Source organism: Aphanomyces invadans (genome assembly GCF_000520115.1).
Source record: "Aphanomyces invadans strain NJM9701 unplaced genomic scaffold supercont1.1, whole genome shotgun sequence".
Lineage (NCBI taxonomy): Eukaryota > Oomycota > Saprolegniomycetes > Saprolegniales > Verrucalvaceae > Aphanomyces > Aphanomyces invadans.
In genome coordinates, this window is record NW_008580146.1 from 428,702 (window position 1) to 455,902 (window position 27,201).

The following is a 27,201-nucleotide window of genomic DNA, read 5'->3' on the forward strand; positions in this document are numbered from 1 at the left end:
CATGCCGCCATTTCACTTGGAGCTACACCGGTCCCATTCGAGAATCCACGTCCTGGGCATATTGTTCGACGTCGAACATATTGTGGTGGGTCTTCATTGTTCGTACAATTGAGCAGTTTGTTGCGAAGGTGGTCGTCATGTCGGACGAGATCCGTGTGACGGTAGTCCGCGCGGTGCACGTTGTGGGCAACGATGGGTTTGGATCCAACAAAACGTCCGATCCGTTTGTAGAGCTGACGCTGCTCCGGTCCAACGAAGATGTGATCAAGACTCAATCGTACAGGACTCGGGACGTGCCAAAGACTGTCAATCCATTGTGGAATGAGTCGTTCGTCCTGGGCAAAGACATGGACTTGCGGTCAGCGCATTTCCTCTGTTTCACGCTCTACGACAAAAATTTCTTGAAAAATGTCGCCCTCGGCCGCGTCCTCGTCCCGATGGACGACGTCCGTAGGTGCCTCATCTCTGGCCGCGTTGAACGATCCTTTCCCGTGACAAAGTTTGGCTCGGTGAAGCATGCGACGGGCGATTTGTTTGTGGTGTTTGAACCGGCGAGCACGACTGTATCGCCTCCCACCGCCCCGAGTGCCAGCGACCACGCCATTGCACCCCTCGCCGCTCCGACTGGACCTCCCAACCTTCTCCATGTGAAAGTCGAGAGTGCAACAGGTTTGCCAGCGATGGATTCTGGCGGGACAAGCGACCCGCTCGTAATCGTGTCGTGCAACAAGACCAAGCTCAACACGACCACGAAATACAAGACCCTGAGCTGCATGTGGAACGAGAGCTTCAAGCTTCCCGTGGACGACCCAAACCAGTTCGTCCAGTTTGTCGTCGAGGACTTTGACACTGCATTCAACGACTTCATGGGCCAGGCCAAGGTGCCACTCGAAACGCTCCAGGACGGCACGCCGCAGACGGTAACGTTGGAACTCTTGGACAAGAAGTTTCGCAAGAAGGAAGGCCTGGGTACCCTCACAGTCACGCTGCATTGGACGTACACGGACAACGTGTCGGCTGTCGTCGCATCCAACAAGGCAAAGCGCGTGAATGTGTTCAACAAGATCACCAACGCCATCACGGGCGTCCCCGATGTACGTCCCTTAATGCCCCGCCAGATTCCCGACATCATGTGGCTCGATACGTATATGATACAGGCGGGCGACGAAGACGAAGAAGGAATTGATGCTGACGCGTTCGAGAACAAACCAGAGCAAGTCAAGTCCCCGGACGAGGTCAAGAAGGAGCAAGAAGAAAGAGATAAGGCCCGCGACGAAGAGCGCAAGGTCCTTGAGGACATTCACATCAAATCTGGCGACTACGCTGTGCAAGTGCACATCATTGAAGGTTCGTCCTCATTGCGTCGGCCCTTGGTGCTTCATGCAAGTGTGGCGTAGCCCGGGACTTGGTTCCGAAAGACGCGACGGGGACGTCGGATCCGGTCGTGTACGTCGAAGTTATGGAGCAAAAGCAAAACACCTCGACCAAGTCCAAGTCGTTGAGCGCCGTGTGGGACGAAGTGTTGATCTTCACCTTTCGTAACGTGGACAAAGACAAGGTCGAAATGGGCGCGATCAAAATCACCGTCATGGACGCCAACACGTTGCAGCGCGCCGAGCTCATTGGCGAAACGTCGTTTGACGTGTCGTTCATCTATGCGAAAATGAACCACCAAATCTGCACGACGTGGGTCGGGCTGCTTGCCCCTGGCATCGACGGCATTCAAGGCTACGTTCGCCTATCGATCACTGTCGTAGGGCCGGGCGACAAGTTTGTCGCACCTCCCCCGCTTGGTCCGAAAGATTCTCGCTTGGAGAATGTCATCATGCCGTCCAGCATCAAGCAAGAAGTGTCGTTCTTGGTTGTGTCTGTCCATGTGGGGGAGGAGCTGCCCGCGATGGACAGCGTCACCGTACTTGGCCAAAAACTCAAGCAAGGAATTGACGCATACGTTGAAGCGTCTCTGGCCGGCAACAAGTCTATTCGCACTCGCGTCAAGACGAAGAAAGGCGAGCGCAACCAATTGTGTCCTGCGTTCAACGACGAGCTGTGGATTGTCCTGCGCGAGCCGAGTTTGGCCAACAAGGTCACACTCGCCGTCAAGGACTGGGATCGCATTGGCAGCGACGAAGTTGTCGCTCACTCGTAAGCCTCCGTCCGTCGCGCGAAACATGACGAGGTCACTAGGTACCAGTCGCTGCGGCTCATCCGAAAAATGTGCGCCGCGTCAGCGTCGGGCACGTATGGTCCAATGTGGATCAATTTGTACGGGGCCCCGCTCAACTTTACGTCGAGCGTCATCCCTGGCGAAAACACAGCCAAGTCCGAAATGAACACGTTTCCCGACCTGGGGTCGTACTACCGTGGTCGCATCCTTGTCACGTTCGACATTCGACCCAACGATCGGTCGCTGGAGGAAGTAAACCAGCGAGTCAAGGCCACACCATTGCCGAAGCAATTGTACCCGCCGACTGCCGCGTACCGTTTGCGTGCGTTTGTGGGGACCGGCACGGACATTCCTCAAATGGCGTCCCTGTCCGGCGCTGGCACGCGAAACTCCAAGATGCAAATCCTAATCACGTGCGGGTTGAACGAGCTCGAGTTCGAGCGCCGGGACAACAACAAGGGGCTGGTCGTGTGGAACCAGTTGGTCGAGTCGGATCTGTTGATCTTGCCAGCCGATGTGACGCAAATACCTGACATTTTCGTGTACTTGTGCAAGGGCAAAGCGGATGGTGCGCCACGAGTCATGTCCTGTTGCGATGGGACTCATCTTGGTGTTTAGGAAAGCTGCAGGGTCGCAAACAAATCTCGTATCGCCGATTCAAGGCCAAGGATTTGCTGGAAGAGGGAATGGGCAAGGATCCAGCGTGGGTGGCGCTCAAAGAAGACCCAAGTGTGGACGCGTTGGGTGACGACGTGTTCCCGGGCAATATCTTGCTGAACCTTGGTTTCGGCACGGACACCACCGCGGCGAGTACACAATCCAAGTGGAAGGAAGTCGCGAACGTTGAGCGCTTATCCCAGCGATTCAAGTACCAAGTTCGCGTCAACGTGTTTCAGGGCCGTAATTTGCCGGCAATGGACGACAACGGTCTCGCCGACCCGTACGTGACGGTGCGCTTCAATGGCGAAAAACACAAGCTGTCCGTGAAAAAGAAGACGGTCAACCCATTGTGGTACGAGACAGTCACGTTCGACGTCGACTTGCCCCCGGAGGACATGCTGCACTACTCCCCCCAGGTACATCGATTCGTCCTTCACCATGGACCGTGACTCCTTTTATGCAGGTTATCCTTCGAGTGATGGACTGGGACGCTGGTATCGGTAGTTCGTCCGACGACTACATTGGGTCATCCTTTGTCCCGATTACGTCGTCGGACGTCCGCGCGATCGATGATACCCGACCGGACCCAGAGCCCAAGTGGTATCCTCTGGTGCAGCAAGAAGCAGGCGACACCGATGGCCACATTCTTGCGTCCGTTGTCGTTGTCAAGGTGGACCAGCCCGACACTGTGCTTCCTCCGCCACGGTCAATTGTCCCGAAAACGCGCATTGCGTATTTGGAGATCATCGTGCTGGGTCTTCGCGATTTGAAACCGTACCAGTTTTTGCCGATTCAAATGCCGTTTATCGAATTCAACTTGGGGAGCTCGGAGCATGCCAACCAAGAAATGAAAACGGAAAAGTCCAAGCGACCGTCCGGCGCGAACCCCAACTTTCTCCAACGGATTGTCCGCGAAGTCGAGTTACCCGAGGATTCGCTCTTTGCGCCCATGTTGAACATTCTAGTCAAAGACACGCGGTTGGGCGGCTGGTACACCCCTCTAATCGGCAACGCGTGCATCAACGTAAGACGTGGCCAAGGTCCTCTTGCCGATAACGTGGTCGTAGATGTCGACCAAGCTTCCCTGGGGCAACGGCTACATCCCACCGCAGTCACTCGACCTCGCCAATATTCAAGAAAAGGTTGCAGAAGAAGAGGATGAGGATATCACCGAAGCAGCAACACTCCTTCCACGCGCATCCGTAAAGTCCAAAGACATTGGCGCGGGCGTGTTTGGAGCGTTGGAGCTCATGAACGTCCAAGTGGACCTCAACAACCCGTCCCTGTGGACAGAAGTTGGCATGCGGTCAACGCAACTCACAACGCAAGCGTCTCTCGACAGCAACGCCGAGGACGGTGGAGCCGACGAGTACGAGACAAAGCGCAAGAAGTACATGAAAAACCGCGACGATCTGTCGGAAGAGCTCGAAGCCAACGTTTTGAAAACTAAACCCTTCGAAACGTACCAACTGACGTCGGGGCAGAAGAAGAAGAAGAAATCGTTGCTGACTCTACTCAAGTTTGGCTCCAAAGCGCCGAAGATAGCTGAATCCAATGGCAGCTTTCATGTGGCCGGGATCTTTAAAGGCCTGGTACGGTCGCCACTGTCACAGTCACTGGACTGCATGCCGCTTGGTCGTAGGTTCGTGTGATGCTCAAAGAGAGCGACCCACCCCTCGTCAACCTGACCAAACTGCTCCACCCACAGCCGTATATTGTTCGAGTCTACATTTTGAACGGCGAGGGGTTCCAGCCAATGGACCCGGGCTTTGATGGCAAGCCTGGCAAGTCAGACCCGTACCTGGTGCACCCCGCAGTCGCCACGACACCTTCTCTCATCCTGACCTCAACTAGGTTCTCCAACTCGGCAAGACGACGATCAATGACCGGAAAAACTACATTGACGACGTGGTCGATCCAGATTTTTACAAACTTTTTGAAATCAACTGCGACTTTCCCGGCGCGTCCACGTTGCACTTGAAAGCGTACGACTTTGACTTGATCGGTGGCGACGACCTCATCGGGTCGACCGACATCGATCTGGAAGACCGATTCTTCGACAAGAATTGGCAAGTGCTCGGTGAGAACTACAAGTCAAGTGAGCGGTGGGGTCCAAAACCTGTCGAACAACGCACCCTCTACGTACGTGTGCAATTCTCTGGTGTATTTTCAACAGGACAAACGCCATTCGTAGGTACCTACGTCGCGGGCGCCCATGGGCCATTTGAAGATGTGGATTGATATCTTGTCGCCCAAGGACGGAGCGGTATATCCCCCCGTGGACATTGCTCTGCCCCCGCCCGTCCAATTTGAACTTCGTGTGGTCATCTGGAAAACCAAGGAAGTGCCGAGTTTTGACGAGCTGACCGACATGAATGACTTGTTTGTTCGCTGTCAGTTGGAAGGGTCGGACTACCAAGACACGGACATCCATTGGCGCGCCAAGAAGGGCAAAGCGAGCTTCAACTGGCGCATGAAGTTTCCCGTCATGCTTGGCCACAAGCAGCACAACTCCAAGTTTCCCTACTTCAAGATGCAGTTGTGGGACAAGGACATCTTTTCCTCGAACGACTGCATCGCCGAAGGCATCTTGGACATGTCGGCGCACTTTAAGAAGGTGTGCCAACTCAAAGCACCGCTTCAAGTGTTCCAAGACACGAAACCCAAGGAAACGGCCAAGGAAACGACGGCGCAACAGCGCGACAACGACGCAATTCGGTCGATCAAAGAGGCAACCGGGCTGTGGGACACGGACCCCACCGACTCGACGTGGATCAAGATGGAACGACTGAACCGCGAGACGAACGTGAAGGAACCGATGGGTGCGGTGTGCATCAGCATGGAACTCGTCCCGATCGACAAGGCGAAGATTCAAACGGTCGGGTTCGGTCGAAGTGATCCGAACAACGGTCCGTTCTTACCGCCCCCTGCTGGCCGCCTCAAGTTTAGCATGAATCCGTTCTACGTGTTCAACGAGCTGCTCGGACCGAAAATCTGCCGCAAGTTTATGTGCTGTCTGTGCATCGTCATCGTCATGGCGGCCATGTACTTCCTCGGCCCGTTCATGAACTTGATCATTGTCCTCCTCAAGTAGCTACATAGAATCGAATGCATGTTTAATGATTCATCGGTTTCTCCATGCTCTATTCGTGCGGCGGCAGTCACTCGACGAGCGGAATGCAGTGCGCGAGGTGCTTGGGCACGTTGTGGTTCCGAAGCATGTTGTCCTCGTCGAGCTTGCACGTTCGCCATGTCTTGATGTCCAAAATGTACGTCGATTTGATCCACGGAAACACGAGGACGCCATTGAGGGCGGCCGACGCCGGGTCCATAAAGTACACGCCGCGGTGCTGCCACAGATCTTTGGCAAACTCGAAGTCCGCAGCCGAATGGAGCAAGCACGACTCGGTTTTGTGCAGTTTGGCCAAGTGCGGCTGGCGGATTCGCTGCACGACAAAGCACACGGCACAGCACCCAAACGCGAGCAAAACAAGACCAAGCACACGGTGCAGGCTCCCGATCCCAATCAAGCCGCTCATGCACAACACGTCAAAGTCAACCGACGTTACGACGCACACCCGATCCACGACCACCACTTCCTGGATGGGGGAAATGAAACTCCACAGGAGCGTGCCAAGCACAGACAGGACGCAGCTCGCGGTCGAGTACGTAGGCGTATACTGCTGCGTCACAATCGAAAACGTGTCGTTGACGGCGTAGACAAGCCACGTGATCTCGCCCGACGAAATGGCCGTCGACAACCATGTCTGCGGCTCTTGCATGATTTGGGACACGAGGCCATTGGGCGACGTGGACAGCACGAGATTGGTTGTTGCGAGCAACGAGATGGCGGCGACGCTGCGCAGAATCATCATCGGACGGCCCAGCCAAACGAGGCCCGCGATGCGGTTGAACTGAATCATGTTGGTTCCTTCCACAAGCCCATGACTGGACAAGATGTAGACGGTCACGACGCATGCAATGCCCAGCAGGACCGTCGTGAAGTATTGGAGCAACGCCCGGCCGTACGTGGAAACGTTGACATGGATTTCCATCGAGTTGACAGTGTGTTGGCCGAGAGATGCCTCTGCGGACAGCGTGACCAGCCCACCAACGTCCCCTTCAAACGCGACAACCTCCCGCGTGCCTTCAACCCATTCAAACAAGTACAACCACGAAAAGAACTCCAAGTCGGTCTCGCCACCGTCAAACAAGTTTACTTGCGACAGCTCCAATCGATCCAACGCACTCGGACGAGCAATGTATTGCACGAGCTGAATTTGAATGTCGTCGCGAATTGCCGTTTTGACGCGCTGCGCCATGTCCACAAGGACGTGAAGCAACGATCGCGACAAGTACATTTCCAACACGACAATGTTGCGAAGCACCATCGACTTGCACACCGAGCTGTCGTACGTGTCTCGCTGCCAGATAGGCGGCATTGTTGGCAAAAAGAGCAACCCCGCCGCGACCAACGCATGCATCACCATGGGCGACGTCACATGCAGCTTGTCTACGAGGTAGATCCCGCACGACCCCTGGTAGCTGAAAAACTGCAGAGGTTGGTTGTACGAACCAACATTGCGTCCGCAAAGCAGATCGCCTCCCCACAAGGCCGCACCGTCCCACGCTGTCGGCTGAGGCGACAACGTGTAGATCGCATTCATCTCGTCGTCGTGCTCCATCACTTGGGACCGCAACACTAGCATGACAGACTCGGAAATGTTGCGGTACACTTGGCGTAATGCCCGAGGCGGACTAACACGCTTCGTGTCCACCGACCCGAACGGGCCGATCGTGGTTTGGAATAACATGAATGCTTGATCCCACCGCAGGCTGTCGTCCAGGATGCCATGGTGGATGAGAACCGCGTCGGGCGTGTTGTTTGAAAACGCAAAAGATGGACTTGTGCGGACGAGGGATCGCCCCGCCATTGGAGACGTTGTGTTGGGGGTAACCACGGCGATCAAGTCATTCGCCAACATCCAATGGAGCTTGAACGACGATTGGACTGCAAGTTGCAACGAGCTTGTCGATCGCTTCAGGGTCCACTGATGGATGCGGCCGAGAGCGTTGTTGGTCAAGATGGACTCCACGACTCCAAGGCGTTTGTAGTTTTGCCATTGCGTCGTAAACGTCGAGATATGTTGAGCTGTCCAGAACAGCGCTTCGTCCTCGGCGGGCAAAGCATTCGCTTGGACGGCTGCAATCCACGCAAGTCCCGTGGTGGAGGTGTTGATGGTTGAGAAGATGCCAACGTCGAGAGCATCGCCCCAGCATACCGACAAACGCGACCACTCGGCATTGCGCAGCACTGCTTCCAAGTAGACTGCGCCATTGCCGCGATGTCGTTGGTTGCACCGTTGTTGCCGTGTTGGTGTGTTGGCCATCTCCCATGTCCGGTTGAAATCGACAAAGCAATACGCAGTCGCGATCCACGGCACGAGACACCCATCCATGCGACGCAGCCCTTGAATCACGTTGACAAGTGAGTTGACTTCGTCTTGAATGGATGCCGCGTAGAGCTGCGACGACAGGACAGTCGTGTTTGGGATGGCCCCGATGACGAGTCCGTGCGTCCCGGCGTCAATCACAACGTCGTCAAGGTGGCGCGAGAGCTGGAGGTAGAAATTGAACCAGTTGCACATGTATGCGTGGGTAGCGGGGGTAAAGTGGCCCCACAAGTTGTCGTTGTGCATGGACGTGTCGGACAACTTGAGGAATATGAAGCTGGACGCTACGGAGAGGATCATGATGAGGAGGCCGAGCCCCCCCCGGGTGCGAATCGTGGGCAGGCGCGCCGTTTGTGCAACGAGATTCGCCATGGACAAGTGCACTTGCTGGAACGACGACTGGACTTGGACAAACGCTGTCTCTTGGTGGACCGACCACGACGTGATGTCAAACAGCACCTTTCGAATTGGCAAAATCCCAGACATCGCACACGCCACCGCGTCGAGTTGACGGTTGTGTTGGGCAAAGTATGCATCGGATGACGCATGCAACAGCATGAGCTCGTGTTTATCGTGATTGCGAGGCGCGGACGATGGAAACACGGCGATGAAGCATCGCACGACGGTATACGAACCGACGACACTGGCCACCGCCAGCCAAAACATCAGCGACGACGTGGCCAAGCTACCGACGTGAATTGCACCATTCGAGCACTCGACACCGTGCTTGAACGATACGATCGTGCAGTTCCGGTGGATCATGGCTTGCGCGTCGTACGGGTCCAGCATCGACAGGACAAACACGATCGTCCAAGAGACTGCGACGCTGACAGGCGCATACAGATGGGAATACCGCTGGGTCAGCGGCAGGAGGCCATCGTTGAGCGCGTACGTGATCCAACAGGCTTCACTGGCCAAGAAAAAGTTCTGCCACCATGGACGGTGACGCAAGACGAGGCGGGACACTCCTCGATCCACAACAAACGCCATCGAGCACGTGTTGAGAATCGTCAAAGCAGTGAACCCTCGGGTCATGAGGAGGGGGCGGCCTATCCACACGCCACCAATGATTCGATTCACTTGAAAGAGGTTGAGTCCTTCGACTTGAAAGCACGTCTTGGCACCGTACAAAACGAGCACAAGGCCAACGCACCCAAGCACGGCACTCACGTAAACTGTACCATACCAGACGTACTTGGACGCTTGCGCTTGCAACTCCAGTGGGTTGGCAGCCATCTCGAGGTAGCCGTGAGGCCGAGACATGAGTGTCACCAACCCGTTATCCCCGGCAAATGTGTACACCTCGCGCAGTCCATTCACCCAGTCGTACATGGCAACCCACCCGAAGAACGTCCACGTCAAGTCTGGCGGGTTTTGCACCATGGTTTGTGTTAGAACAGCATCACGGTCCCTTGTTCTGGCAAACTGGATGAACTTAATCCCCACGAGTTGCGTTGCTGCTTGATCAAACGACGCAGCTAAGTCAAGTGGTGCGTCGACGGAGTTTGAGGCGGCAAGAATGCTGTGCAAGTATTGCACACATGCCACAGACGCTGAAATGCAGGACGAGCACGTTGTCTGTACCAGCGACAGCGCGCGATATTTGTCAAGTGCCAGCAAGGCAAAGAGGGAGCTTTGGGGAGTTACTGGCATCACGTGGGGCCCCTGGAGGTCGCACTCATCGTAGTACCCGAACGGCGCTTGAACGAATGGCTTGGGCTTGTCAAATGGGCACATTGGGTTTCCGCCATAGAAGGTAGTTCCGTTTACCAGCCACGACGGCGGGGCTGGGTCCAGGGTGGTGGAGGCATGCCGTATCAAGTTGAATTGGGCCGATGACCACACCGTTTCACGAAACCCGCGCACGATGCCAAGTAGCATTTGTGGAATCGGCACGAGCGTGATGTCGATCGCGACAAGTGGTCCTAGATACGACCGAATCAGTTGGCTTCCCACCGTCATGTTGGGCCCATTGTAGTAAACGTCCCAGTCGTAACCCATGGCTTCAAACGAGTTGGACAGGCCACGAATCAAGGTCGTGTTGGTCAGCATGCACGTGTTCAGGTCATTCTCGAGGCCGCACGAGGCAAACTGGGTCGACCACGAACCGAGTGCGCGGGGTGTCGCCGGAATCTCACTCACTGTGAATACTTGGGCAATGCCTAGTCCATTCACAATCGAAATCGTTTCCAACGTGCCTTCAAGAAACCGATTCTGAAGGTGTTGCTGCCACCTGGATATCCCATGCTTCTGCCACAACGTTGCTTCGTCTGGTGCATCCAGCCACGGCAATTGAAGCGATGTGAACCACGAAATTGCCCACGACTCGTTGAGCTGGTGCACGGACTCGAACACGGTCATTTGTAGGGCATTGAAGTAAGCTGAGCTCATCCAGTCGCTGGTCCTGGTGTTGCGAAGCAGTGACTCCAAGTACACCCCACCGTTCCATTTCATGCGTCGGTGGCATCGCTCTTGACGGCCACTTGTGTGGGCCATGTCAAACCGTCGTCCAAAGTCGAGCCAGCATGGTAGAGGCACAACGACGATGTTGTCGCTGAAGGAGCTTCGCCGAAGTGTCGAGATGGCAATGTCGAGGGACAGGTTTTGGAGCAAAATGCGGCGGCAAGACGACTGGCTTAGCAGTAGCTTGGTCGTGGGGGCGGAGTAGTCTCTCGACAGGGCCGCGTTGTCGTCAAAGAGGGAAAACTGACCATGGTCATCAGTGGTCAATTTGATCAAGTACAGTTCTCCCAGGAAGGTGTGGAGCCCAGTACTGTTAAAGTGCGGCCACCACAGATCGTTTTCTGTGAATGGCGCCATGAAGCCCAGCGATACCCAACTGCTCATGATCGTACAGACCAGATATAAGTAGCCCAACCAAGTCGTAGCTTTTGCTAACGCCGGGTGCGGGTTCATTTCTGGAGGCATCTCGATGGTTGGCCGCCGTGATGTGATGACGGAGCAGCCCACGCAACTCGATTTCCCTGTCGTCCTTGGTCGTTCAGTACGCGGCGATACCACGTATAGATGTGACGTCGACGCGGAACGTTTCCCCACAACCGCTGGATCTACCGTTTGCGCGATCTTGGGCATCGCAGCTGAATTTACTGTCGGCGCGATCTTGGCCATCGCAGCTCCAGTGTTTGGTTGATCGTGGTAATTCAAGTATTGACGTTTCATGCGTAACCTCCGGCCACCCTGCTATGCTTCTGACAAGCTCCAAAGCAAAGCTGATCTGCGGCAGTCATCGAGAAAGCTCGCATGTTTCCTCGGTTAGATTGGACGTGCCAGTCTGAGCGGGCCGCCGTCAGCATGGCTGCGCCTGAACGGAGGTTTCCGTGGTCACCAGAATTCCAGATACTATTGCCGCCTCTATCCGGATAATTCAGCCAATCGAAAGAAGGCATCGGTCACTGTTGTCCCAGGGCCACTGCGGCCATGGACCCGACGTCGTCGCCATCGCGGCTTGAGTCGATGCAAGCAGCGGCGTACAATGCGCCACCGCCTCGAACGTCGAAGCGAAAGCGTAAGTTGATACTGTCAAGTGACCTTTTTAACGCTCGAGCTGCAGGGAGTGCACTCGACTTGTCCACCTCGACTTTGACGGTGCTGAAGCGTACTCACTCACTGGAACGTCATCTTCGATTCTCTGGACGCCAACAGGAAGTTGCGAGCGCAGCGTGCACCGCGTTGAAGCAGCAGGTGGACAAAGCGGCTGCAAACTTCCGGCTTGCGAATGCTGCCATGACCCTTCAATGCACGGTAGCGGGCAAGCTCGCGCGAGATCGCGACCGAGCCACGGAAGTTCGAAAGATCGAGACGTTCAAAGCAGCGGCGCTGGACAAGCTGCAGAAGACTCCACGACCGCCACGTCCAACAAATAAACGCTCGATCACACTCGCCTCGCCCGTTGCACGATCGTTCTCGGTAGAACCGGAAACGAAGCGTCAATGCGTTCCACCTTGCCAAGACCCGTACTTTTACCTCCGACCTCTGCAGCTGCATTCGCTCGACTACTTGGACGAGAATCAGCTCCAGAAGCTCGTGTTGAGCGCTCAAGACATGAGAACCCTTGATGATTGCATTTCCCAGTGGGTCCACACTCTGATCGACTCGTCAGCATACCCGCCTTCACCGGAGAGGCACATCGATATGTCTCAGGCGGCTTTGTTGGTCCAGTATATTGCGCTGGCCGCCCACTATCTCGGCAGCCACACGTACGCCAGTTCTCTTCTCGCGTCCAAGTTTGGCACCACCGTCGCACCCTTCCTGTGCCGCATGCGCAGCGACTCGATTCCCCGCACACATGCTGCGCTTTCCAAACCGCTCTGGTCATTCGGCAATGACGTGACTGTGGCGTTTCCAGACATGAGCTCGCTAGTGCGAGCCACTCGAGATTGTTGTCCCGAAGTACTCTGCGACCTCGCTCGGCCATCCATCAACGACGAACACACCACCTTGTATGACAAGCTCCAAGACGAAGCTGCGTACTTGGAACAGTGCATGTGGATGGCCAGGCTGATCGATAGTGTGCCTGGCCAAGTCCACTTGGTCACAAATGGGCTCAAGGCCATTGCCCGGACCGTTTTGGCGCTTCACCGCCGACAAATCTTGCACCGTTGGCGCCAAGTCGTGCCTACGCCTGAGTGGCGTGCCTTTGCAGCAACTCACGCTGCAACGCTGTCGAAGTCGACGTTTTTGGGCCTCGTTCTCGGGCCAAGCTCAGCACCGCCATCGATCCCATCGCCTTGCAATCTCGACCCGACTGCGCATCGGTCCAAGTGGCTGCAAAAGTATGCGTCGTCGTTCAATCTACAAGATGCCGTGCAACATCTCATGAGCCCAGCTGCCATTGCACGAATGCACCAGCACGGTGAACGCATCCAACTAGGGCACTACGTCCTCCTCGACGAAGAGGTCAACCCCGCTGGCGCCCAAGAGATGATGGACCAGCTGCATACAATCAGGCAGGACTTGGCCAAGCACGAGCGATCGTTGTCGTGGCATGTCTGGGTTACAACGACCGTGCTTGCCGACCTCAGGAGTCCTGCGTTCACAATGGTGAACAAGATCGAACGTAGCACCCGCGACTCGACGGCAGCACACTCCGTGCACGAGCCGCCACCGAGCTTGGACACGATTCAGCTGCGACTGAAAGAGCTTGCGACGCAATTGCAGCACCACCACGAGGCGTCCAAATGGATTGGTCGTGCGATCGAACAACTTGGTCACTCGTCACACCTACGCAGCGCTGCGATTACTTCGAACGACAGCAACAACGAAGGCAACCCCAACAAGGTTGTCCAAGACTACGACGAGGCTGTGGATAGTTTTCAGCCACCGTCGCATGTCGCCCCGCCAGCGAACAACTTTGTGGACTTGACGGAGGACGATGATCCGACACCCATCGACGACATCTCGGACTCAATTGCCACGCCTGCGGACACGGGAGCCTCTTCTGCCATGACACCCCTGTCCGACATCACAAACAACCTAGCCGAACCGTCGTCGCCGACTGCTGCCAGTCGCCCCACCACCCACCCAGTGGTCTCGGACCAACGCGTGTATCTGCATTGCTCGATTTCAGACCGTCGAGTCGTGCGGCAGATGGGGGCTCTGTTTGATATGGACGCGAAGGGATGGTATGTCCCGCCTGGCATGGACACCACGCCGTTTTCTCGATGGTCACCGCAACTTCGAGCGGTGGAATCCCTGCCAGAACCAAGCAGTCCAACCGCATCTCCCCCTCAACTCTCGACCGAAAGCATGTACTTCGACTGTCCTTATGTCGAACGTGACCAAGCTCGATCGCTGGGAGCGTTGTGGGACGCGGAAAAGAAGCTGTGGGCTGTTCCGGCCGGCCGAGACTTGAAGCCGTTCATGCGGTGGACGCCTCGCGCCCCCCAAGTGTCGGCTGACCGCAAGTACTTGGAGTGTCCGTATCCCCAAAAATTTCTCGTTAAAGGACTTGGCGCAGAATGGGATCCAGAAGCCAAAGCGTGGTTCGTCCCGCCCGGATTGGACCTGGCCCGATTTACGCGGTGGCTGCCGCAACCGACTGAAGCCCCTGCAAACCCAGTTGCTTGTGCAATTCCCTCGACTGCACCACGTTCGCCGCCCCCACCAGCTGCACAAGCGTCCCCATTCAAGGGCCCCGTTGTCGTCGAGTCTGTGACTCCAAGTCCGCAGGCCGCTTCGTCCAAACCGAGTTCCCACGTGGTGCCGCTGCCTGTCCGCAAATTATCGGTCATGCCGCTGAAGCGCCGGACGATTTCGCATGCCGCCATCATGTCGTCATGCGAACGTGTCATGTTCAATCTGGTCGCGTCGGTAGAACAAGCGATGGGGTGTCCAAAATGCGATCACGCACATCTGTGGACATGTGTGCGGTGCTCCATGTGCAAAGGCCACTGCACGTGCTGGGATGGCGAATACCGCACGCAGCAAAACCTGCGGACTGAACAAGAGAGTATGTTTGCGGCTGCTCGACAGCGTGCTCGGCTGTACAAGTCTGTCCACGGACAGGTCGCGCCTCTCCCAGACTACACGACGTGCGTGACAGGGTCGAATTTAGTGTCTACGGCGCGGATCCTCGGCATGTGGCGCGACTCCAACTATTTTGGCGTACTCGGCGTGCCCCCGAAAGCGAATTTTAACGTTGTCAAGAAGCAGTACCGATCGATGGTGCTCCAGCTTCATCCTGACAAGTCCAAGCTCGACACGCCCGACAAAGTGTCTGCATTCATGGCCGTGACCAAAGCGTTTCGAGCAGTCAAAGAACAGATTGGTTCGTCCAAGTAAAGATGCATTTGTACGTGTGTGATATCTAGTCGGCGTTTTGCAAGTTGGACGCGGCACGAGCCAAGATCATTTGATGTTGGGCGTCATCGATCCCGAGCATGAAGAAATCCTCGTCCACCAGGCCTGTCTCCCGCAAATACGCCAGACTGTGGAACCCTTTTGCTTGGAACGACGCTGCGTACTGTGGCAATTCCAGTCGGGCTAACCAAGTTGACACGTCGTTGTCAGCCGGTGCAGTGGCCGCTGTCGCCGGGGCCGCCATGATAGTGCAGAGTGCTGCCACCCATTTGCGGCACTCTTCAGCGGACGATGCTTGAAACTCGTGCTAGCGCTCTTGTTCAACATTCGAAAAATGGGTGGACACCACTTGCAATGCACCCCTCACCTTGGCGGCGGCGGCGGCGTCCACGAGGACGAATCGCCGCTGCGACGGCTACATCAGCACATACACATGCAACAAAAGGTTTCGAATGCGACACAGCATAGCGATGTACATGGTGCAATGTGCAAGCGCGAAGGTCTAGCGTGAAATCTGCATGGCCGTGTTTGGTCGCGTCTAGCGCCTTTGTCGATCGAAACGCGGACAGTGTCGTGTCGACCACGATAACGTTCGTAGGTGCCCACCATCGAATGAATCCTCGGCGGGATTTTCGCTCGAGCGTCCCTTGGATGGTCGGAGGCTGCGTGGGTTTCGTGGTTGGAATTCGATGTGCGACCTTCGTCGCCGAGCTTTCCGCTAGTGGAACGTACGTCGCGGCCAGATCTTCCAACCACTCGACCACCTGGCTCCATGAGCATACAAGCATGCAACGCGACGACTTTTGTACCTCTCGGGCCACGGGGCGCTCGTCCGGTTCAAAAGCCACACACGATTCCGCCAGCAATGCAAGGGACGGTGGGCATGTCGACAACTTTTGAGCCCGGAACGCATCCAAGTTGACACGGAACTGTGTCTGAGGCCATCGTTGCATGAACCCAGTCGTGTGGCTTGCCTGTCGTTCAAGCCACGTCCATCATACATGACAGATTTGTTGGGCTCAAGGCGAACCTGCTGACGACAACCTAGCTCCATGAGCACGACGCCCAAGCTAAACACGTCCGCGCGCTCGTCGTATTCTTCGCTTATGTACATTTCCTGTACCCGTAGCGTTAACAAACCTGTGGGTCGGATGCATGTGATGTTCTACCGGGGCCATGTAGGCATCTGTGCCACACAGCGACATGCGCCGCTTGGGCTGGTGGCTGCCAGTCTCAGTTCGTCGGGCCATTCCAAAGTCGCCCAACTTGCATCGCATCTTGTCGTCTAGCTATTGAGCTCAAAGCACGTTAGCGTTAAACGATCTACAGCGATAAGTGAGTACGAGCAAGTTGGCCGACTTGATGTCACGGTGGATTATCCCTTGGTCGTGCAGATATGCCAGCGCCTGGGCTGCATCTAGTGCGATTTGGATGCATTGGACCCACGTCACGTGAGTCTCCTGGTTTAACGCAAGTATTTGGGCGACGTCGCCGCCGGCCATGTACTCGGACACGATCCACACTTCGGGCGGAGTCAAGTTGTTACATGTGCACGACCCAATGTGCTGAACAAGGCGGGGATGGTTGGTCTCTTGGAGGAGGGCAAGCTCTCGGTTGATGTACGTCGAAGCCTGCGTCACTTTCTGGCGCTTGATTGCGACGGGCATGGTCGAGTTGTACATGCCCTTGTGCACCGTTGAGAACGCTCCGTGGCCAATGACTTGATCGAGCGTCAAGGCCGCTACCATGGCTGGAACCTCCTTCTTCATGGTCCCGTCGTCGGTTTGGTTTGTTGTCATTGCGACTGGGGCGAAGACTTTCGTCACGTTTTGCGACTGTGCTGGGCCAAGTTGTCGAAACTATTATTAACTTGAGGTCGAATCCCATCCCAGGTTCACAAAAGTAGGTCGAGAGGCTGTTTGCGCTTCAGTGCAGCTAGTGATGGCCAAAATGCATGGCGCCTTCTGTATTTATTCATAGAGAGAAAATTGACTATAGGTAGCTACATCGCATCCTCGCGACGGCACCCTGGCACGTTGATGGACCAGAATGGCCAAGCCAAAAATCTGAAAGCGTGAACACGACAACGCGTTCGTAAAGTGTCTAGTCTAGGATTACACGGTTGCTTGGAGAGAGGCCTGTACGCCCGTCACGTTGAGCATGTACGCGAGGTTCACGGACAAGTGGCTCACCATGCCTTCGTTCGCTGCGACGAGGTTCGAGTACTTGTCGAACGTGATGGCACCGTCCGCGCCAAGCTCAACGAATGTTTTGTTCACGATGAGCTCGACCTGGTCTTTCGTTAACTTGATGTTGTTCTCGGTAGTTGTGATGTGCAGCATCGTGGCGAGTTCCCCCTTGGCGATCTGGCCGTCACCGTCCATGTCGAGGATATCAAACGATACTGTCGATGGTGGGTTAGATGCGCAGCAAAGATAGAGTTGGTGCACTTTACGTTTAATTTTTTCGTGAAGCGTGGCCTTGGTCGACAGCAGCGACACACTCAGCGCAAACTCCTCAAACGAGATGCGGCCGTCGTGGTTTGCATCGATCAAGTTGAAGAGGCGGTCGGCGTAGGTGGATTCCTTTTCGGGTAGTCCCATCGCTTGCTGAAACTTGACGCGGTCGATACTGCCTGTGGGTAGACTCACGGTGTCCGTGCTGATAGCTGCTGCTGGGCCGTCTTGGAGCTGATACCTCTGAAAATGCACCCCAAGAAGTTGCAGCTCCTCAGGAGTCAGCCTTGTCTTAGCTTGCATGGCAACCATGACTCGCGGCGTTAGCGCTGGAGACGCATTCCCTCCTTCCACTGATGCGCCTGCGCCCATCGACGCGACGGTTCAGTGCGTTGAACAATGCAATGTGACCGTTACATGTAACTGCCTCTATCCGTTCAAGCTGCAGAAGAGCGATGGCCGCAAGGAAGCATCGCAAGCGCCAGCGCTTACTCGCGCTGCTGTGGCATGCAGAGTGTGTTTTGCCCCATGCAGTGGTGTCGCCGGGGCCACGGCTGCCTCTTGTTGAACTTGTTCACAGTACACTGTCAGCAGTGTACTTAACCGGATATTGGCCGTTCGAAATATTGAAGTGGAAAAGTATTTACCTTTATTTGGCGTGATCTCGAACTATTCGCAAGATAGTTTGGCTTGAATACAAAGCTCAAGTGACTAATATGCGCGAGTTTCTGGATTCCGAAACTCGTGCGAAACAAATAGTTTCGTGACTCAATCAAATATCCGGTATAATGTTTCGCCACCCACAACAATTTACAATTAGTGTTAGAACGGACAACATTGTCCGGATAAAGATTGTTTCACCAATCACATTGTCGAGGACGCGTGGGCCACCTCACTTTCCTCAACAGAATATCTTTTCGCAAGATATCGCGGCAGCAAAGCATCGGCGGCGACTACCCTGTCCGACGTCCCTATTCCTTTCCAATTGATTGAAGCAGGAGGAGCTCTCTGTGTGTATCAAGTGGATAGGCAAGAATGATGACGTCAAACGATGAGGATCTGCGGTATCGAAGTGCATCAGAAAATAGCGCCTTGCTGCCTGAGATCAAAGTCAAGCCATTGGAAGCTCCCTCGCGGGAAAAATCGTTTCGCGCAATGCGACGAGCATTTTGGAACGAAGCACGCGCTGTGTGGAAGATGGCATGGAAGGTGTCCCTGGTGACGGTGTGTCAAACGTCCCTTCCAACGATATCCGCGGCATTCCTTGGCCATTTAGGCAGCAATGAGCTTGCCGGCAGTGCGTTGGCCAACATTTGGATCTCGGGGGTCCAGGTCGTCATCTATGGATTCGCTGTCGCATTATGCACGGTACGAAGTTTTGTCGGAAGTGTCGCGTAGTTATGTACGTTGCATCGTAGCTGTGCGGTCAAGCGTACGGGGCTCAAAACTATGAATTGGTTGGAATTTGGCTGCAATTGGGCATCTTTTTCCTCACCATGTTTTCCATTCCCGTGTGCATTTCGTTCTTCTACGTCGAGCACATCTTTGTGTACCTCTGCGACGACGCTGAAGTGCTCGGGTATGCCAGTACTTACTCCCGTTACTCTGCCCTCAGCATCTGGCCGCAGTGTGTGTACTACGCCCTTCGGTACGCCATTTGGTCGCTTGCATTCAGCGTTCATTACATGCCCTTCTCATAGACAATACTTTCAAGCGCAAGAGATTGTGACACCGGCAACGGTCATCAACATGCTCAGTGTCGGCGTCTGCATTGGCGCGAACCAAGTCCTGATCTACGGCATCGAAGGAGTGCTTCCCGGGCTTGGGTTCATCGGGTCGCCCCTCGCGCAGTTTGCCGCCGCCATCTTTCAACCACTCGCGCTGATCTTGTACTCTTGCTTTTTTCGCAGGCACCACGAAAAAACCTGGTACGGGTTTACGTGGGAATGCCTCGAACGCGAGCGCGTCAAGCGATTTCTTCTCCTGTCACTGGGCATGACGGTCAACATGGCAATGGACGAATGGGTGTATTCGTTTGCCACGTCGCTGGCATCGTACCTTGGTCCAACGGTCTTGTCGGCCAACAGTATCATTTACAACTTGTGGAACCTCGTCTTTGGCGTGTACTGGGGCTTTGGACTCCCGACACAAGTCCGCGTCGCCAACTTCCTCGGATCGTACCAGCCCGACCGCGCCAAGCGCACGATGTGGGTCGGGTTCGTCTTGGGCGCGTTTGCCAGTGTCGGGTCGGCCCTCGTCGTGTTTCTCTTCCGATACCCTATCGTGGACGCGTTCACGCCCGACCCAGACCTCCAAGCGACCATTCACGTGGCGCTACCAATCTTTTGCATTGCCGTGTCGCTGTCGGGGCTGCATCTTGTTCTTGCTGCCGTTGTCGAAGGCATGTCCCTGGCCTCGACGCTCGTGTGCATCACTGGTGTCGGCTCGTGGGCGATTCTCCTTCCGTGTGCGTATCTATTTGGAGTTGTGTGGAATGGCGGGCTGCCAGGGCTGTGGTGGGGCAGGTAAAGGACGCCGCCACTAGAGTGCGTTCTGATGGGGGGGTGTATGTCTAGTGTGCTCGGGGAGCTGGCCAAGTTTGCCATGATGGCCGGCTTCCTCTACCACATTGACTGGGACGAGATGGGAATGCTTGCCGTCAAGATGTCAGAAGGGGAAATGGACGACGAAGAAGTCGAAGAAGACGTAATCCGACGCATGACGCGCAGTATGTCGACGCCGTCGCTCTTAAGCAACCCCGTTTTGTCCAACTTTTCAACCCCCCAGCAAGTGCGGCCGCATCATCGGCTGTCCGAGGACGACCGGATGCTCCACCTGTTGCATGCTGCGGCCAAGAATGCCAACCGCAGCTACCGCACGGCCGACAGCTTGTAGTCATGCAAACCATGGGAGTTGATCTCCATTGCCCTGTAGAACCCTTGTGTGAATGAACGACTCAATGACAACGAATTTGGCGCTTGAATTGTCGTGGCTCGACTTGCTGCGATCGCACGATCACACCACACAAGCCGTCGCATCGAAGTAACCGGCGATGTAGCTCCAGCCACCATACGCGGGCGATGGAGGGACATCTTCGATGAAAAGATGAGGGAGCCCATCTGCAGATCCAACACACTGCATGTTGTCGAAGCAAACGTGCGGATGTCTCAACGAGCACAGCGGTCTGTAGGTAGAAAGGCCAGTTGGAACGAGTTATGCATGCGGCACCGCGGCAGAGCTGCCTCGCCCGTCGCGAGCTGACAGACTATCGTGTGGATGGACAATCGTACGTGTTGTGCTTTCTTCGGTCTATCTGCCTTCCGACCTCGCCGACGATGGACCGGTCAGGTTCATGCCGATGCTGCCACTCGTGTTGCTCGTGTCGTGGAGGTTGTAGAGCAGCTGGGACAGCCATCGACTAGTCGTCAGGTCTTCCTTGAGCACATCGTCAAAAGTTTGGTTTTGCAAGACTTCGGGAAGGCACTGGCGCAACGCGTCCTTGGCACGCGCGTTGTCCGAGAGTCGGAGGTAGCATCGGATGATGTGCTTGAGCAATCTTGTTGACGGGGCTTCGACCAGCATCGTGACCATCTTGGACAACACGGAACCGACCGCGTAAAAGCGCTCGGGGGTGTGGCAAATGTACGTCAAGCCCATTTCGTCGAGGAGAATCTTTTGCACAATGAACGTTGCGACCTACGGCACAGTTGTGCATGTCATTACACGAGAGGAAGACGGAACTCACCGTCTTGGACAGCTCGCTGCCCGCTTCCATGATGCGCAGGCACAGTGGAATGATCTCGGTTTGAAGCAAGAAGTTGATAACGTCCGTGTCGTCGATCTTGACCAACGCGCCGATGACCCCCAATGACGTCAGTCGCAAGTACTCGAACGGTCGGTTCTTGCTCACGGTATTCAGGAACGGGTACAAGTAGAGCGGGATGTGGGCATTCAGGAAATGAGTCCGCGTCTCGGCGTGCGACGCAACGCACTGGAGTAGTGCCAGCGCATTGCACACCCTGTTCGACGCATGTGCAGTTAGCTGGGGCGGCGACAAGAGCGGGTAAATCGAAATGATCTCTTGAAGCAAAGCTGCAACGGTCCCGAACGAATGCCAAAGGATCGGCGCCAACTCAGGGAACTCTTCGCGCTTCTTGCTCAGTTCCAACAGTGCTCCTTCGCGCTGTTCCGGAACAGACAGCTCCAGGACGAGGTGGTACAGTTGGTCGGGTCCCATCGGGCCGGTGCTGCCGTCGGGGGCTTGCCCAGGCGGCATACTCTGTCGATTCAGTTCCATCATCGCTCTCGTTCTGCGAACAACTCCACCCCAAACTCCTTCGTAGTATTACTTGTCCATTGTTCGATGTACTAACAGCGTGAATGCTCCTCGAGTATCTTGCAAACTTCTACTATTAGTACTACTACTCTAACTTCTGCAATATTTCACCGGAGCTGAAGGGCAGGCTGGCAGGCTGTTCGTTCAGTGATCCAAACACGACGAATTCTGCATCTTCGGCAAAAGATGGTTCATGCCTCTTCATGCGTCGGCGCCTCGTTGTTGTGTTTTACAAGCTCAGGCGCAAGCACAAGTGCCTCTCGCGAAGGTCCCGCGCATCTGGAACCATGGCACATGTGTTTGGTTGGCTCTCCGATGTCAACCCCAACCTTAAATTCGGTGTCGTACCATGCATCCGAATTAGGATACGTTGACGAAACCACGTCAAACGACGCTTTCCCCACGTGCCACCACGAAGCCCACACATCTCCGTTGGCTCCACATTTGCCGTTCCAGTGGCGTTTGCTTCGCCCACGAATTTTACTGTACCTGAGCGGCCGGCCGTGCACCCATCGACAGGTGTCGACGGAGAACAGCTCCTATTTAGGATATCTTCCTTGCCTGTGAAGGATGGAGAAGCAATCTCTGCGGGGCTCATCGGCATGGTTGTCGAGCGCAGTCAATGCCCCGTAGCCGTAACGCAATCTCGTGCGCTGGCACGATAGCCCGGCTCGTTGAACGGTCGTACTCCAGCAAACTTTCGCATGACTCAAATCTTGTCAAGGTGAAACTCACCGCAAATGTGTACTTTTTCGGACGTTCTTTTTTTGCATGCATTTGGAGGAATCCAAGTCAGCTTGGGCCAGGCGACATTTTGCATTTCGCCATGTCTGTCCCAGAAGAAGAAATCGTCGCTGGCGCCGCCGACCAGCAAAGTGTGGCGCACAAGCAGGAGAAGGAAGCCTACAAGCAAGCCATCGAAAGAGCTAAGGCAGCTTACAAGGAAGCTGAGAAGAGGGCGAAGCAAGCCTACGAGGAGGCCGTGGAAGCCGAGAAGCGTGCTGAAGTCCAGCGCCACCGCGCTCACAAGGAACAAGAACGCGCTGAAAAAGAGCGTCGTCAAATTGCAAAGCAATTGCGAAAGCCTGGTAAGTCCACTTTGAAATTTAGCGCAGCAACGCTGATGACACCACCTGCAGGCAACGCGACTGGCACCTGGACCCATCATGGAAACAACTCGTCGCACCAGTTGGTGAATGCCACGCTGGACCAAGTAATCGAATTCCCTGTCGGCGGTTCGTTGTCGTTGGAAGCGCTCCCCCAGCCAGCCCAAATCGACAGCTCCCTTTCGACGGTGGGCGGTGTTGCCATCGTTGCCGCGGTGGGGTTTGTGGCGTTTAAGATTGTCAAGAAGTACGGCCGCCGCGCCAACTACCACCCAATCCCCTCTGAAACAACACCGTTGATTTAAGACTCTACCGGGGGCATCCCATGTCGATGTAATTGCAAACTCGTTCGTTCGATGTCGACGCCATGTCTTGGGACATGCAGAGCCAAGTGCCCGCCTGACCGCTTCCGGAAAATTCCTGACGATCTTGACGTATCCGGAAAAAAGGGGTGATTTGTGTTTCGAGAAAATCCTTTATTTTATGCTGTTGGGAGTTTGTGGTACGAATGGTAGAGGTTCAACACAAGCCAGAATACACTAGAGACAACGGCATGGTAGATGTTCACCTGAAGCCACATAACGTTAACTCATGCATAGAGGTGGCCATGGTGTACGAGACCAAATTTGAGTCGTGATATTGGCCGCTAGTACCTTCACGCAAGCACAGTTCGTTCGAGTGCCGGGTATTCTAGTATAAGGAAATAGCCCAAATTTTACTGTACAATTTGGCCGAGTCAGTTGGGAATCATGAACGACACTTCGCATTTTACCATGGCTGGGCAGGGAGATCATCACGGGGAGGGACCTCGGTACTCTCATCCTGAGGAAGCTCATCACGAGCATGACAAGCATCATGAAGAAGCCCACAAGCATGCCGAATCGGGCCATAAACACGGAGAAGAGCATCGTCATGCTGGCGGGGCCGTCGCGCACGGTGGGTACAGTCATGGCGAGCACAAGGAAGGCCAAGAAGAGCACCATGAATTTGGTCAGCATCGCGAAGAATACCATGCGAAAGAGCAAGGCAAGGTAGGCGGTGGTGTTGCCCACGGAGGTTTCTACCATGGCGAACACAAAGCGACTGCCAACGTGACACGCAACGGCACACTCTCTTTCCACGACGGAAACTGGTCGAACGGGACCGGCGGCGACCACGACATTACGTACCCTCATCAAGGCAACCATAGCGGCAACTTGTCCTTGCAATCCATTGTGAATGGCGAACATCACCACGCACTTGCGGCGGTAGGTGGCGCCGCCGTCGTGGCGGCTCTGGGTTTCGTCGCGTTCAAAGTGGCCAAGAAGCTCCGCCACCGCTCCAACTACGAATCGATTCCTTCGGAAGGCGCCCACATGATCTAAGTCACCTGCCGTAGTTGGATCATTGAAATAGCTTTTTGCTAAAGCAATGTATGTGTCCATCGTGTCTTCGTTAAAAAAACGTTAGCATGGTCGTTCCTCTTTGAATCTCGCGCTATGTGCCAACTGACATGTCGAATTGCCCAACACTACAGTTCACACTCGGCCTTAAAGTCGAAGCGGAGTGCAGTCTGAAAGTGGACTTCCAAATCCTCGACGGTGCAATAGCCATTGCAAAACGGCAACGGTACTTCGACTTCGTTCACCAATACCTTGATGCGCACATCCCCGCGGTCACGTGCATTTCCGCCGCAGGTGTACACATGAAAGGCCAGATTGCCTGCGAATGGAGAAAGCCCCGACACTTTAAAGTGCCGGCCATTGATCTCGGTCTCGGTCCACGACGCTGTGAGAGGCGATGGCGACAAGCACAGGCCCAACAAGCACGCGAGCGGCAGCACCGTTTCTGCATGCGCAAAGCGAAAGTATCCAGTGAGATGGGATGCCTTGATCGTGGCCAGCATGTCGGACAAGAGTGGGGCAGCAATTGCCACAGATATGTTGAACCCGGGACCGCACTGGTAAAACTTCTTCAAGTCGCTGTAGAAATCCAGGAGCAGCAAGTCCTGCGTCGAAAACAGCGAGCACCACGTGCGCGACTGGTTGAACAGCGCAACGTCATACCTACAACAGCGTGAGATGATTGAATCCTGCGAAACAACGGCGATTCGGTCCTACGCGCATGCCGTGTAGATCGCATTGAGTTCCTGCCACGTCAACGCCGCGCCCGACGGCAAGTGTAGCCCTGCGTCGCGAAGCCGACCGACCATTGCGATGGCTCTACTCGATTCTTCAAACGCCTTGGTCTGTATCGTCATATTCGTGCTCTTGCGAACCCATGCTTTGTACTTCGGGCAGTTGTCAAAGAATCGAAGAGTGATGTCCTGCGCCAAACCACGTTCGTCATCGAATCAAGGTAAACGTAATCTAAAGAGTACTTGTCCCTGAGGTCGGCACATGAACGTGACGTTGGGGGCCGTGTCTGCAAAGTAAGAGTCGGCAAACCTACAGCTCTCATGAGGTTGGTGCTGGGGGGCGGGTTCCGTACGCTGTCGCGCTCTCGAGCGTGCGTTGTACCCTGGTGTGTTCGAAAACGAAAGCTTCACGCGAGTACTTGGACGTCAAATTGTACTGGTCCGCCAAGGCACGTGCCCGCCGGCCGAGCCCTTCCATCTCGAGACGCCCAGCAGGAGCCAACAGCTCCGACGACTCTTCGGGATATCCAAACGTGTACGCTTGCAACCACGGCGGGATGGAGCCCATGTACCGAGTTTGTAGGTCGAGCAACGTGCTGTGCATCTTGGCGTACTCGCGTCGCATGGGGTATCGTGTTCCATGACGATATACGGCGTTGATTTGGACCAGTGAGCACGTGGACCAGTCGTCGTCAGGATCCGGTGGTCGCTCGTGGGCTAAGCCAGACATGGCGTAAGGCGTTTTGGTAGACAATGGGAAGATCCTCTCATAAGGGCTGGTGTCGGCCGTTTGCAGATGCGGCACCACCCACGACACGAGCAACACAAGTGTCAGTGTGGCTGCTGTCAGTAGCATTCGCTTCACCAGGCTAAAATGGACACTGCGATGAGAATCTATGGCCTGGTACGAATGTGCCATGCGAATTGTGCGGACAAGCTGGACTACGTAACCTGAGCCTCATCGTCATGTCTCAAGTCAGCAACCTTGGATTTTCGAGGTAACGAAAGATACTGTACAGTTGTCTTCCGGAATAGGGAACCTACCAAAAATCTATATACTTTCAAATTCTATACATTTGTGAAGGAATGCAAAATACTGCCTCTGTTCCGACATATAAAATTCGAGCGACCCGAAAAGAATAACTACTTGTCCAAACTTGATGCGCAATATCATGTTCGAAAGAGAATAGGGGGTGTGTTGACTGCAACGAAGGGCAATGAAGATTTACCTGCCCAAAATCACTTCGCCATCCCCTCTCGGAATTATAATACGAAATCATTAAGTTATTGTTCAAAACAGCAGGACCGGCACACTTCATGGCGCGCATCAAACCGGAGCTCACACGCGACAACGTGACGACAAGGTCGCTGTCATTCGACTGCTACAACAGCACATCCCTGCAGGAAAGTTGGCCCGTGGAGCAATCTCAGCGACTGGCAGCATCATGCAATTGCACCGCACCACCGTGGCCAAACTGTGGATGTCTTTCAAACAAGGCACAATTCACATGTCGTCGAAATTGGGGCGCGTCGGCCGTAAGCCAATCTACACGTAAGTTAAAATAACGGAACTTGTCAGTAACGTACCCGACTCTGTACTATCCACAATGCGGAACATCTCTGCCGCTACTGGCATCTCTCTGAGATCACTCCACCGCAGTCTTCAAAAGGGGACCCTGCAACGCCAGTTCACCCGCATCAAGCCGCTTCGTACGCCTCAAAACTAGCAAGAACGTATCAATTTCGGTCGCGCATTCCGCCAGCGGAGCCGGTTTTCTCGTGGGCCCCCAATTTGAATTTGACGACTTGTGGGACGTGGTTCATCTAGACGAGAAGTGGTTTATTGCCGATAAAGACAGAAGAAAGGTTTACCATGTTCTTGGTGAGAAACCCCACCAACAAAGCTGGAAGAGCAAGCCCTTTATGCCCAAGGCCATGTTCTTGGCTGCAGTAGCCAGACCTAGATACGGTGTTGAGCGTGGTGTTATGTTTGACGGCAAGATTGGCATGTGGCCGGCGGTCAAGTACCTTCCAACGGCTCGTTCGTCTCACACCGGCCTGCTAACACGATAGTGATGACTTTGGCCA

At 55.0% G+C, this 27,201-nt stretch overlaps 11 protein-coding genes across 18 annotated transcripts; 4 read left to right on the forward strand and 7 right to left on the reverse strand.

Moving 5' to 3' along the window:
* The first annotated feature begins 91 nt into the window (after positions 1–91).
* Positions 92–11,436, forward strand: H310_00126 (hypothetical protein). Its single transcript, XM_008862768.1, has 10 exons — positions 92–1,094; positions 1,158–1,347; positions 1,398–2,145; positions 2,188–2,735; positions 2,786–3,243; positions 3,291–3,851; positions 3,895–4,419; positions 4,470–4,631; positions 4,682–4,969; positions 5,022–11,436. The coding sequence occupies exons 1-10, from the start codon at positions 138–140 to the stop codon at positions 5,919–5,921; spliced, it is 5,337 nt and encodes a 1,778-aa protein (XP_008860990.1). The 5' UTR covers positions 92–137; the 3' UTR covers positions 5,922–11,436.
* On the reverse strand, positions 5,926–11,437 carry H310_00127 (hypothetical protein). Its single transcript, XM_008862769.1, has one exon. It carries the CDS (start codon positions 11,407–11,409, stop codon positions 5,989–5,991), a length of 5,421 nt encoding a protein of 1,806 aa, XP_008860991.1. The 5' UTR covers positions 11,410–11,437; the 3' UTR covers positions 5,926–5,988.
* Positions 11,438–11,904: 467 nt separating this feature from the next.
* Positions 11,905–12,285, reverse strand: H310_00128 (hypothetical protein; the record flags this gene model as incomplete). Its single annotated transcript, XM_008862770.1, has 1 exon — positions 11,905–12,285. The coding sequence occupies one exon, from the start codon at positions 12,283–12,285 to the stop codon at positions 11,905–11,907; it is 381 nt and encodes a 126-aa protein (XP_008860992.1).
* A 187-nt stretch (positions 12,286–12,472) lies between these two features.
* On the reverse strand, positions 12,473–13,407 carry H310_00129 (hypothetical protein). The gene has a single exon (XM_008862771.1). It carries the CDS (start codon positions 12,852–12,854, stop codon positions 12,480–12,482), a length of 375 nt encoding a protein of 124 aa, XP_008860993.1. The 5' UTR covers positions 12,855–13,407; the 3' UTR covers positions 12,473–12,479.
* H310_00130 (TKL/LISK/LISK-DD1 protein kinase) lies at positions 13,256–16,950 on the reverse strand. 4 transcript variants are annotated; one of them, XM_008862774.1, is made up of 7 exons: positions 16,443–16,950; positions 16,269–16,388; positions 16,130–16,216; positions 15,909–16,073; positions 15,576–15,863; positions 15,467–15,514; positions 13,256–15,406 (listed from the first exon to the last, which is right to left on the reverse strand). In XM_008862774.1, exons 1-7 carry the CDS (start codon positions 16,896–16,898, stop codon positions 15,107–15,109), a joined length of 1,464 nt encoding a protein of 487 aa, XP_008860996.1. In that variant the 5' UTR covers positions 16,899–16,950; the 3' UTR covers positions 13,256–15,106. The 4 variants fall into 4 exon arrangements, with proteins under 4 accessions (XP_008860996.1, XP_008860995.1, XP_008860994.1 ...); XM_008862773.1 differs by having other exon boundaries at positions 15,467–15,863; XM_008862772.1 differs by having other exon boundaries at positions 15,576–16,073.
* Positions 16,951–17,026: 76 nt separating this feature from the next.
* H310_00131 lies at positions 17,027–18,110 on the reverse strand. Of its 2 annotated transcripts, XM_008862777.1 has the most exons (3): positions 17,555–18,110; positions 17,292–17,503; positions 17,027–17,237 (listed from the first exon to the last, which is right to left on the reverse strand). In XM_008862777.1, the coding sequence occupies exons 1-3, from the start codon at positions 17,925–17,927 to the stop codon at positions 17,214–17,216; spliced, it is 609 nt and encodes a 202-aa protein (XP_008860999.1). In that variant the 5' UTR covers positions 17,928–18,110; the 3' UTR covers positions 17,027–17,213. The 2 variants fall into 2 exon arrangements, with proteins under 2 accessions (XP_008860999.1, XP_008860998.1); XM_008862776.1 differs by having other exon boundaries at positions 17,027–17,503.
* A 350-nt stretch (positions 18,111–18,460) lies between these two features.
* Positions 18,461–20,538, forward strand: H310_00132 (hypothetical protein). 4 transcript variants are annotated; one of them, XM_008862780.1, is made up of 5 exons: positions 18,461–18,779; positions 18,832–18,923; positions 18,974–19,203; positions 19,256–20,080; positions 20,132–20,538. In XM_008862780.1, exons 1-5 carry the CDS (start codon positions 18,758–18,760, stop codon positions 20,448–20,450), a joined length of 1,488 nt encoding a protein of 495 aa, XP_008861002.1. In that variant the 5' UTR covers positions 18,461–18,757; the 3' UTR covers positions 20,451–20,538. The 4 variants fall into 4 exon arrangements, with proteins under 4 accessions (XP_008861002.1, XP_008861003.1, XP_008861000.1 ...); XM_008862781.1 differs by having other exon boundaries at positions 19,171–19,203; XM_008862778.1 differs by having other exon boundaries at positions 18,461–18,923.
* Positions 20,539–20,675: 137 nt separating this feature from the next.
* On the reverse strand, positions 20,676–21,891 carry H310_00133 (hypothetical protein). The gene is made up of 2 exons (XM_008862782.1): positions 21,301–21,891; positions 20,676–21,251 (listed from the first exon to the last, which is right to left on the reverse strand). Exons 1-2 carry the CDS (start codon positions 21,853–21,855, stop codon positions 20,865–20,867), a joined length of 942 nt encoding a protein of 313 aa, XP_008861004.1. The 5' UTR covers positions 21,856–21,891; the 3' UTR covers positions 20,676–20,864.
* A 747-nt stretch (positions 21,892–22,638) lies between these two features.
* On the forward strand, positions 22,639–23,360 carry H310_00134 (hypothetical protein). Its single transcript, XM_008862783.1, has 2 exons — positions 22,639–22,979; positions 23,031–23,360. Exons 1-2 carry the CDS (start codon positions 22,718–22,720, stop codon positions 23,300–23,302), a joined length of 534 nt encoding a protein of 177 aa, XP_008861005.1. The 5' UTR covers positions 22,639–22,717; the 3' UTR covers positions 23,303–23,360.
* A 480-nt stretch (positions 23,361–23,840) lies between these two features.
* Positions 23,841–24,361, forward strand: H310_00135 (hypothetical protein; the record flags this gene model as incomplete). Its single annotated transcript, XM_008862784.1, has 2 exons — positions 23,841–23,933; positions 23,960–24,361. The coding sequence occupies 2 exons, from the start codon at positions 23,841–23,843 to the stop codon at positions 24,359–24,361; spliced, it is 495 nt and encodes a 164-aa protein (XP_008861006.1).
* Positions 24,362–24,404: 43 nt separating this feature from the next.
* Positions 24,405–26,046, reverse strand: H310_00136 (hypothetical protein). Its single transcript, XM_008862785.1, has 4 exons — positions 25,467–26,046; positions 25,357–25,423; positions 25,097–25,302; positions 24,405–25,042 (listed from the first exon to the last, which is right to left on the reverse strand). The coding sequence occupies exons 1-4, from the start codon at positions 26,030–26,032 to the stop codon at positions 24,508–24,510; spliced, it is 1,374 nt and encodes a 457-aa protein (XP_008861007.1). The 5' UTR covers positions 26,033–26,046; the 3' UTR covers positions 24,405–24,507.
* Between the last annotated feature and the right edge of the window lie 1,155 nt (positions 26,047–27,201).

Bases quoted from the DNA above. Each gene is read 5' to 3' on its own strand.
- H310_00126 (XM_008862768.1), top strand. From the start codon at position 138: ATGTCGGACGAGATCCGTGTGACGGTAGTCCGCGCGGTGCACGTTGTG. The intron at 1,095-1,157 runs GTACGTCCCTTA...TATATGATACAG, and splicing joins CCATCACGGGCGTCCCCGAT to GCGGGCGACGAAGACGAAGA. The intron at 3,852-3,894 runs GTAAGACGTGGC...ACGTGGTCGTAG, and splicing joins TCGGCAACGCGTGCATCAAC to ATGTCGACCAAGCTTCCCTG.
- H310_00127 (XM_008862769.1), bottom strand. From the start codon at position 11,409: ATGGCCAAGATCGCGCCGACAGTAAATTCAGCTGCGATGCCCAAGATC.
- H310_00129 (XM_008862771.1), bottom strand. From the start codon at position 12,854: ATGGCCTTGAGCCCATTTGTGACCAAGTGGACTTGGCCAGGCACACTA.
- H310_00130 (XM_008862772.1), bottom strand. From the start codon at position 16,898: ATGACAACAAACCAAACCGACGACGGGACCATGAAGAAGGAGGTTCCA. The intron at 16,389-16,442 runs GTACTCACTTAT...TGAGCTCAATAG, and splicing joins TCAAGTCGGCCAACTTGCTC to CTAGACGACAAGATGCGATG. The intron at 15,407-15,466 runs GTGAGGGGTGCA...CAAGAGCGCTAG, and splicing joins ACGCCGCCGCCGCCGCCAAG to CACGAGTTTCAAGCATCGTC.
- H310_00131 (XM_008862776.1), bottom strand. From the start codon at position 17,927: ATGGGCGCAGGCGCATCAGTGGAAGGAGGGAATGCGTCTCCAGCGCTA. The intron at 17,504-17,554 runs GTAAAGTGCACC...CACCATCGACAG, and splicing joins GCTTCACGAAAAAATTAAAC to TATCGTTTGATATCCTCGAC.
- H310_00132 (XM_008862778.1), top strand. From the start codon at position 18,591: ATGATGACGTCAAACGATGAGGATCTGCGGTATCGAAGTGCATCAGAA. The intron at 18,924-18,973 runs GTACGAAGTTTT...GTTGCATCGTAG, and splicing joins TCGCTGTCGCATTATGCACG to CTGTGCGGTCAAGCGTACGG. The intron at 19,204-19,255 runs GTACGCCATTTG...CCCTTCTCATAG, and splicing joins TGTGTGTACTACGCCCTTCG to ACAATACTTTCAAGCGCAAG.
- H310_00133 (XM_008862782.1), bottom strand. From the start codon at position 21,855: ATGATGGAACTGAATCGACAGAGTATGCCGCCTGGGCAAGCCCCCGAC. The intron at 21,252-21,300 runs GTGAGTTCCGTC...ACTGTGCCGTAG, and splicing joins GCAGCGAGCTGTCCAAGACG to GTCGCAACGTTCATTGTGCA.
- H310_00134 (XM_008862783.1), top strand. From the start codon at position 22,718: ATGTCTGTCCCAGAAGAAGAAATCGTCGCTGGCGCCGCCGACCAGCAA. The intron at 22,980-23,030 runs GTAAGTCCACTT...CACCACCTGCAG, and splicing joins AAAGCAATTGCGAAAGCCTG to GCAACGCGACTGGCACCTGG.
- H310_00136 (XM_008862785.1), bottom strand. From the start codon at position 26,032: ATGGCACATTCGTACCAGGCCATAGATTCTCATCGCAGTGTCCATTTT. The intron at 25,303-25,356 runs GTACTCTTTAGA...GGTTTGGCGCAG, and splicing joins TGTGCCGACCTCAGGGACAA to GACATCACTCTTCGATTCTT. The intron at 25,043-25,096 runs GTAGGACCGAAT...ACGCTGTTGTAG, and splicing joins GCGATCTACACGGCATGCGC to GTATGACGTTGCGCTGTTCA.